The sequence below is a fragment of the Xiphophorus maculatus genome, chromosome 23 (assembly GCF_002775205.1).
Source record: "Xiphophorus maculatus strain JP 163 A chromosome 23, X_maculatus-5.0-male, whole genome shotgun sequence".
Lineage (NCBI taxonomy): Eukaryota > Metazoa > Chordata > Actinopteri > Cyprinodontiformes > Poeciliidae > Xiphophorus > Xiphophorus maculatus.
The window spans coordinates 24,929,128-24,938,120 of record NC_036465.1 but is presented as its reverse complement, the minus strand read 5'-3'; the positions used below and the strand labels follow the sequence as shown (position 1 = coordinate 24,938,120).

The 8,993-nt window shown below is 43.6% G+C and overlaps 1 protein-coding gene across 2 annotated transcripts; it reads left to right on the top strand.

Moving 5' to 3' along the window:
* Nucleotides 1-261: 261 nt before the first annotated feature.
* On the top strand, nucleotides 262-8,496 carry LOC102230162 (T-box transcription factor TBX22-like). 2 transcript variants are annotated; one of them, XM_023328899.1, is made up of 8 exons: nucleotides 262-664; nucleotides 962-1,175; nucleotides 2,288-2,389; nucleotides 3,410-3,584; nucleotides 5,330-5,494; nucleotides 7,093-7,157; nucleotides 7,487-7,572; nucleotides 7,668-8,496. In XM_023328899.1, the coding sequence occupies exons 1-8, from the start codon at nucleotides 532-534 to the stop codon at nucleotides 8,195-8,197; spliced, it is 1,470 nt and encodes a 489-aa protein (XP_023184667.1). In that variant the 5' UTR covers nucleotides 262-531; the 3' UTR covers nucleotides 8,198-8,496. The 2 variants fall into 2 exon arrangements, with proteins under 2 accessions (XP_023184667.1, XP_023184666.1); XM_023328898.1 differs by having other exon boundaries at nucleotides 5,327-5,494.
* The last annotated feature ends 497 nt before the right edge of the window (nucleotides 8,497-8,993 follow it).

Genomic DNA, 8,993 nt, shown 5'->3' with positions numbered 1-8,993 from the left:
TCCGCGTCGACCACCGCCAATATCAACGTGCTTAAAATAAACCATCAACAACCATTTAACATAGTTGAACAATAGTTTTTACTATACGATCCTGTGTATATTTGTGTGGAGTGATCCTTCTTCCCTCCCTCTGCGCGTCACGCAGAGGGACCAGAGGAACAAGCAAAGAGGCAAAGGGGGGGAAAAAAAGAGGGAGAGAGACCGGGGCATGGATGAAGGAGGTGGGGAGAGTTTTGCGTCGAGGTGGAGAGGCGTGCCAACAATCAACGATTTTGGACGAAGAGCAGCGCGCGTCCCAGAGAACACATGGCAGCGCACCGGATCCGTCACGCAGCGTCCAGGAGTCGCTGCGAGAGAGAAGGGACTCCCTGAGGCGCCGCCGCCGCTTCTGGTGCCCCATCCTGCCTCCTTTTCTAGCGGGACCCGGAAGGATAAATCTTGGGAATTCGGCCGGTTACACGCTGTTTTTTTTTTTTTTCCTCTTTTTTTCTTTTTTCTTTTTTCCCGTCTCTCTCCTCTTTGTCGCCCGGGATGCAGGGCCTGAGCTCCCGGGCTCACGCGTTCTCCGTGGAGGCGCTGGTGGGGAAACCCTCCAAGAGGATGAAAGTGTCCGAGAGGCGCGAGTCAAGCGCGGCTGCAGACGCGGCCGGCGGCATCCACAGCGGTGAGAACGCGCGTAAAGCTGGGGATGCAACAAAGTTTCACGCAAAGTGGAGGGAAGAAGTTAGATTTTTAGTTACTTATTTTTAATAATCTATTTTGTTTTATAATCCACTTGGCTACTGTGATTCAAAAGCAAATATGTCCATCGCGTGTCATGTTAAATAGAGCTTTAGTTCTGGAGTTATCCTAAGAAGGCGTCCCGATATTTCTTTAACAACCTTGAAAGACACCCAAAATAACTCAAACATATGTTTGTTTGTTTTTAAAACTATTATTATTATTATTATTATTTTTCAAGGCCTGTCCGAACACACCGCCAGACAGATGACCGTAGCAGGTTCATGGAGGCCTGGAGACGCGCCGGGACAGAGCGGGCCGGAGGAGTCGGAGCCGGGGGCCGCGGAGAGCGACTCCCGGCCGGACAGAGAGGTCCGGGCGGAGCTGCAGGGCTCCGAGCTGTGGAAGAGATTCTATGAGATCGGAACCGAGATGATCATCACCAAAGCCGGCAGGTAAAAAGAAAGAAAAAAGAAAAAAGAAAACAAAACCACAGGCCTGACTTAGTGACAGTCCAACACAACTGGCTGTTCCAACTTCCAGAATGAACGCAGCCCGTCAAAACGTCTCATCTGGTGGACAAGCGAAACTTTTCCATCAGATTGTGATCAGATGAATGAAAAATAAACCGTCCAGCGGACTTTTCTGTTTAAATCAGACAACGCGTTGTCTAAAAAACAAAAAAAAAAAAAAAAAAAAAAAAACAAACACACAAAAAAGACCCCCATCTATGAACAGTCCACGTTATCGCTGTCAGTTACGACTGAACTCCAAAGTGGCCATAATCAGCAGCACGTATCGCTCCGGCATTTACATTAACTGCTCTGCGGCCACAGGTGCGCGTTTATCAGGCGGGGAAAAAAGACCTTCCAACGCGCTGCGGCCGTTTAGGGATGAATAAAGAAAACTGGTGGTTTTCCAAACAAATGAGCGGCTTATCAGTTTGTAGCGCGAGTTTAAAGAAACAGAAACCAATCGGGATATTGGGAGACATTTCCGTCTTTCGTCCATGTTTTACAGAGAAAGGGGCAGAAAGTGGGTCAAAGTTTGTTTTTGTGGATATAAATGTATATATGCAGCAATTAAGAGACCACTTAAAATGATCCGTTTCTCCGATTTTACGTTTTTATACGTCTACGTTTGAGTAAAATGAAAACATTTTTTTCTTTTATTCCATGAACTACTGACAGCGCACAATGACAAATGGTCAAAGTAAGGAAAAGGATGCGGCGCCTTCAGTCCTCAGGTTAATGCAAAGAAAACAAGTTCATGTTCATTTAGAGACAACAACGCTGGTGTTTGAACTCAGGAAGAGTTCAGGAGTCAGTGTCTGGTTGCAGGTTTTCTATGGGGTTCATTTTTCCCAGAGGTGTTTATATTCCAAAAAAAAAAAAAAAAAAAAACCAAACAAACAAAAATAAATATTCGGAAGAATAATAATAAAAAATTAACACCGTTTTGAGTTTTAATACGTCACAAAATGTATCGCAAAATTGCCAATATTATCGGGATATTTGATTTAATGCATTTCTTTTTCTTTTTTTTTCTTTTTTGCGCTTGTCTTTAGAAGAATGTTTCCTTCTGTGCGCGTCAAAGTGCGCAACCTGGACCCCTGCCAGCAGTATTACGTGGCAATGGACGTCATGCCCGTGGACTCCAAGCGCTACAGGTGAGTGGAGTCACGAAACAAACCGTGGAGATTCAACTCAATGCTTTCTTTCCTTTTGCTGCACCTTAACGAGTTAGCAGCTGTTTATAGCCTCACAGCTAAAAGGCTCTAATAAATGTACTTAATAAAATTTGTTTAATTCAAACTTTTTTTTATTTATTTTTTTATTTTTTTGAAGGCCATTTCAACCAAATAACGTCTGCTTTTATTGGCTGAAATAAACGAGTCGTCGCTCCAACTGTTCGGTTTTTCCACTGGCTTAAACTTTGGACGCAGCGCAGAAAATATGAAAATGTGTTTAACATATTCAGTCAAGGAGCTTATATAAAAATACGCCTGATTAGGGAAACACTCGAAATTGAAGATATTAATGTACAAAAAAAAAAAAAAAAAAACAGTTTAATAAGTGCAAAGAAGCAGCTTCACAGTTTCTCCCAAAAAAGAGAGAAACGAAACAGCGCTGGTTTGTGATTAAAACAAAACTAACAATAAATGCGATCATAAACGTGGTTATATTTCACCTGGTCTCAGATGGCGAGTTTGCGTTTTGCTCTCAAAATCCCCTTTTCATAAACTCAACTCTCTCTCTCTCTCTCTTTCCTTTTGTAAATACATCTTGTTGTTGTTGTTGCGCTAAGCCAGCATGTCTGGCCTCAGTTTTTGTTGCTAATATCTGAAGCTGGATGAAAAGTGAAATCCTTCAAGCCACACCTCTTCTGACAGAAGAGCGTTCAGCGAGTTGAAACATTCATTCCTAATAAAAACCCAGAGAAACGCGTCGGCCTCACCTGCTCGGTGAGGTCAGCGGCTGCTGCTTCGCTCTCGCGTGATTTGTCACCTAAATAAAGCGGCTGACGTTGGAAGAAGGCCATCGTTAAAATTAAAGTAAAATAGAAAGGATGCATTAAACTTTCCCAAATTCCTTCTTTTTTTTTTTTACAGTGTAGCTTTTCTTTTAGCCCTTTACTTGCTGACGTTTTTTTGTTTGTTTTTGTTGTTTGTTTGTTTGTTTTTGTGCAGGTACGTGTACCACAGCTCGCAGTGGATGGTGGCCGGGAACACGGACCACTCGTGCATCTCTCCGCGCCTCTACGTTCACCCGGACTCGCCGTGCACGGGGGAGACGTGGATGCGACAGGTGATCAGCTTCGACCGGGTCAAGCTCACCAACAACGAGATGGACGATAAGGGACATGTAGGTTGACCCCTGGGGTCGCTTTCCTCCTCCTCGCCCACATCTGTCCTGTCGATCTGGGATGAAAACAAAAACAAACAAAAAAAAAAGAAGTTGAATTTAATCACTAAGACTGATGGGAAGAATTTCTTCTATGTTTTACAAGGGTAGATTTTTTTTTTGTTGGGCTTTTGAGTAACTTTATTTCAGTTTTACACCACAAACTGGTTAAATCCGTGGCTCAGGGTTCAACTTTCTGTCGACTTCCTGCCAAGTTGGACTTTGGCGATTCCCACAAATCCTGTGACATTTGATTGAGTTTCTGTAATTTTTCACAACACAACACAAGCGAAGACGATTAGATCCTAATGTCAAGGCAGGACCAGACACCAAAACAGCAGCAACAACAAAAATAAACTGATATTTCTCATTCAAATTTAAGCATCTCCTAGACTTGTTTTTGCAGTGTATGGACAGTGGATTTCTTTTTGTTGTTGTTGTTGTTGTTTTGTTTTGATAACATGTTGAGGCCGTAGCCTGTCCTCACATTTGCAAGTCGTGCCGGACGTCAGAGTCAGTTCTTAGCTTCAGCTCTCCTTAAATCACCGTCACCTTTCCCGGCCGGGTCCGATGTTGAGGGGCAGGAGAGGAAGGAAGTGGAAATCCTTCTGGGCTCCGAGAGCTGAACGTGGAAACGGCACAGATGTGGAGTCCGGGAGGGTTTGGGCACAAAACAAGAGGCGGTGATTCGATATTTACGCTGGAAGCTGAAACACAAAAGCACTTCGTAAGGAAACCAAATTCTGCTATTTAAAAAAGAAAAGAAAAACCTTTTAATTACACCAGCTGCTGGACCTTTGGTTTTGGTTTCCCTGTTTGTAATCAGTCAAAAATGTAGATGAACAGGAATAAAGTGGATGATGTTCCCTTCCCTCGAAAAGGCGCCAACAGAAAGACTTGTGTTGAGTTCAAATGTAGGTAAAAAAAAAAAAAAAGTGGCTTGGATTGATTAAATATCCGTGACTTTTAAGGATTTTGTTTAGTGTTGAATTTTGACAAGAACCCATGGGCTAAATTAATACGATTAATACATTTTTAACATATTATGGGTTAAAAAACAAAACAAAAACGTATTAAAGAACCAACTGACTGTGTTCATTTCATAAATATTTCATTTCATTTCATCAACTGACGTGAAAATAATCACTTTTTTCTGGGTGTTGAACTAACTTTTCATGTTTGTAATTTTGTTTAACTTAAATTAAACAGGAGATTTAACAAATAAAACAGATGTAATTCGTCTATTCTAAACAATTTCACAAATTACTAAGGTGCAGTGATGACACACCTGGGCGCTAAAAACAATTTTCTTTTGTTTTGGATCCAAATTGTTTAGTTGAATCCCTTATGCATTTTGTATTTAGACTTACTTATTCTAATCCAAGTGTTTTATTATTATTGGTTCTGTAGAATCACTAAGCTTTCATATAGTTCCTTTTATTTTTATCAATGCAATCCGACAAACTACACGGTTTCCCTTTATTTTACAGCAGTTGTTTGGTTTTATTGGAATGTTCAAATTAAAAATTAAATGCCCGCTCCCATACAAAATAAAAGTGGTGATGGAGCTTTTTGGGATTTTTCCGTTACTTTCAGGTAGAGAGCTAATCCAATTCTCCTGCTACATTTCTAAATGTCAGCGAAGAAAACACCCCGTCCAATTAACTTAACGAATCTCGACGTGTCTTCCTTCTGTCGGCCAGCAGATCATTCTTCAGTCGATGCACAAGTACAAGCCCCGGGTGCACATCATCCGGCACGACCCTCGGATGGACCTGTCCCAGATCCAGTCCCTGCCAGCCGAAGGGGTGAACACCTTCTCCTTCCCGGAGACGGAGTTCACCACCGTCACGGCCTACCAGAACCAACAGGTGACGCTTCACTGACACCGACAAAGACTCTGCGGTAGCCTGGCGAATACCAGCTGCTGCTTTGAAACGTTTTGATCTGAACATAATAAAAGTGAGCTTCGACTGGACTGCATATTCAGAAGAAGAAGAAGAAAACTAAACTAAAACCAGGGCATCAGTAATGCACGGGTTTTCTGATTTTCTGGGGCTCAGAAATGATTAGTCCCGCCTGCCAGAGCTTTGTGGTTGATTTAATAACTGCAGTTTTAACAAAGCGTCCTAAAGCTGATTCTGATTTCCCTTTAACAGCTGTAATTTAAAACAACATAGGAACAACATGAAAATAAGTTCAGGTTTTCCAGCTGCAGGCGGTCATTAGCTGCATCGCTACAATGTGCAAGAGAGTAAAACTGCAAAACAGGAATTAGTCATTTAAAGCTATCAGCTTCAAAACTAAAACTTTTGCATCTTCAATGAGCCACATAGACAATAAAACTATTACTATGAGTTAACATGACTATTTACTTGAGTCCGTAGATCATTGTCTTGACTCTAATTTTTTTTAAAAACTGCTAACATCTCAGAATCCATCATGTTCCATAATAGACCTTCCCAAACCTTAGAAACACGAAACAGAGAAACTGTAAGACAATATGTTTAGCCTTCCTGTTAGCTGCTAAAGATTATTCACTCCATATTCACAAATATTACCTCGGTGAGAATTGACTGCCTTAGCTAGATGCGTTTCTTATCTACCTGAGAAATCATCAAGTTGGCACTAAAACAGGAAGAGGACGAAAAAGTCTTAAGAGTGAAACGACATGCTAACGCTAGCTGGTTGTGTTAGCAGCCTGTATGAACAGCTAACCTGTCTCCATAGAAAACTGGGTACAGTATTTACTTTAACTTCTTCCTTTAAATTTATTTTTAAACACCTGACAGCAACTAAACGTGACTGGGTTTGAGTCTATTTCTCTCAGCAACTCTTTCCTCACCAAAAGTTGTTGTTTTTCATACATCCCAGTTGTAGTTAGCGTACATATGCTATGCTAGCTGGTCGGAGCACGGCTAGGTCAAACTGAGGGTGTGCGTCGTCTTCTCCGGAAATGACCAGAAAGCAGAGGTTTGCTCTTTGTAGTAAACATGTTGGTAGCTGTGATCCCGTCTGTTGAACGTCACATGTGAATGAATGAACCTCCAGTTTGTGGAGCTTCAGTACTGCATGTGGTCTCGGTGAAACCATAAGTCCAGTGTTTTCATCTGCGAGGCCAGCCTGACCCTGACCCTGACCCTGACCCTGCCGCTCGCTGCCCTTCCTGCAGTAACAGAGCCGCCTGTGGGACTTTTCATCAGGGGTCATTTTACTACCAGGGAACATATTATTACAGCAGCTTAGTAACAAGATGGGATTGCTACAGCTGCCGGGGTCCACTGCCCGTTAAAGCGAGGCATAAAACCGTACAAACTCCTCTCTCTGAACAATGTTTGACAGGGCTGATAAAATCCAAACAGAAAGGAGGGGAGTTCTGCCACTTTCCCCTCCCGTGTGAAGCCGAACTCATTGTCAGAGAACAGATGGCCAGCTGATGCTCTGAATTTGTTCCTCTCTTTTGGGCAAGATCACCAAGCTGAAGATCGACAGGAACCCGTTCGCCAAAGGCTTCAGAGACCCGGGACGGAACAGGTACGGCGGACCTCGCCAGACGCAGAACACCAACGCTTTTACTCTACAGGTCGGTTAGCATCATGCTAACCTGACCCGGTTAGCATTTGGCTAAACGAGTCAGGAGGGGATTTCAGTTTTAACCACTGAAATGTGAAGCCGTGTAAAACCTTCAAATAAAGCTGAGTAGCACAGTGCAGAATTTCACACCTTTCAGAATCAACATTTGAATCCCTACGTAAGGATTTTTAATGTTTACACAGTAAATCAGGACTTGTGTGTGTGTGCGCGTGTGTGTGTGTGTGTGTGTGTGTGTGTGTGTGTGTGTGTGTGTGTGTGTGTGTGTGTAGGGGGGTTTTGGACGGCCTGTTGGAGTCATACCCCTGGAGAGCCCCTCTGAGCTTTGACTTTAAGCCTTTCTCCATCCAGCTCCAAGGTACTAATCTGAAAATCTGTTTAGATTTCTTGTCTAAAGTTTCCTACGCTTTCTCACATAACGGAGTGACTCCAGTTCATGATATCTGTTGACAGGAAGCTCCCTGTCGCCGAGCAGCAGTGCGAAGAACTTCCTCCCTCTCTCGTCGCCTTCACCTCTTCTTCCGTTCTCCTGCCCGGACGCCGCTCTCCACGCTCTCACCCTGCCCCTCTTCGGGAAGGCGTCCACCGCCGCGCCCTCCATTTCTCAGCCACCCGGCAGAGTCTTCTCCTCCCTGGGAGCGGACGGACTGAAAGGCATTCCTTCTCTGCCGCCTCTAGCGGACCTGCCACTTCTGACGGCGCTGCAGGGGAAGAAACCCCTTCACTGCAGGGATCCATGTCTGCACAGGTCCCCCGGGAGCTCCCCGTGCCTCGTCCCCCTACACAGCTCCCTGAGCCCCCCGGGATCATCCCTCCTGCCTCATCTCTCTGACATTACGACCCCCTACTGTCTTTACAGCTACAGCTTTCCCCTGAGTCCCCAACTCACAGCTATTTCTAGACACGGCAAACTGAGCGAAGACACCACGGACTGCCTGCTGCGGCACCCCGCCTGGCAGCAGACCTCCAACCACTGCCTCTGACAGCTGGACTCTTAGGACCAAGCAAAACCGAATGGGGGAGAAAGTAACTGACTGGGAAGTGGACCTTTATATTTAAGAACGGTTCAAAACGACGTGTTGGAAGCTCAAGCACAAAAAAACGATCCTGAAGCTGGTCAATCCTGAGCCAAAACATCCAAAGTTGGAATAAATGTACAAACTTTTCTCTTCAGGGTGGCAGTAGATTGTTGTTGTTTTTTTTTACATAGTGTTTCTGTGAGGTTATAGTTATTTAAGCCAACTTCTTCACACAATGCTACCAAAGAGCATCAATAAGAGGAGCCTGGGTTATGTCAAATAATTAAAGTTTATTTTGGTCAAAAAGGTTCAAAATGTTTTTTAGCATACCAACGCAGAAACATACAGGGGAATTATAGGTATATCTGCAAATATGTATATATTGTCAAATTCCTAAAATAATTGCTTGTATAATTTTTTTGACAAAAGAATCACTTTTGGCAAAAAAATTGACTTAGGCCATTACTCTCTGAAGGTGACGATGTGTATTTATGTACGTACCTTACACAGACACACGCCGACGCAGACACAAAAATGTACATATCAGCAAAGTGTTTTCCGGTTTTGCATGACAAATGGCCCTGCATTCATCACGTGGAGTTCTCTGACAGCGAACAAAAGTGTGTTTTCTGTTTGCTCTGAGGATTCGGTGTCGGGCTCCGACCGATACCATGAGCTCATCAAGTCTCTCTGTGGTTTCGGCTCGGTGCAACAGCTCCCAGAGTTCAGGCAGCCGTACAACCATTACGACTAATCAGAG

What these genes read in the sequence shown, in the direction of transcription:
- LOC102230162 (XM_023328898.1), top strand. Translation starts at nt 532, where the DNA reads ATGCAGGGCCTGAGCTCCCGGGCTCACGCGTTCTCCGTGGAGGCGCTG. An exon ending in GGCCGGCGGCATCCACAGCG is followed by an intron (nt 665 to 961) that starts GTGAGAACGCGC and finishes TTATTTTTCAAG; the next exon opens with GCCTGTCCGAACACACCGCC. An exon ending in AGATGGACGATAAGGGACAT is followed by an intron (nt 3,585 to 5,326) that starts GTAGGTTGACCC and finishes TCTGTCGGCCAG; the next exon opens with CAGATCATTCTTCAGTCGAT.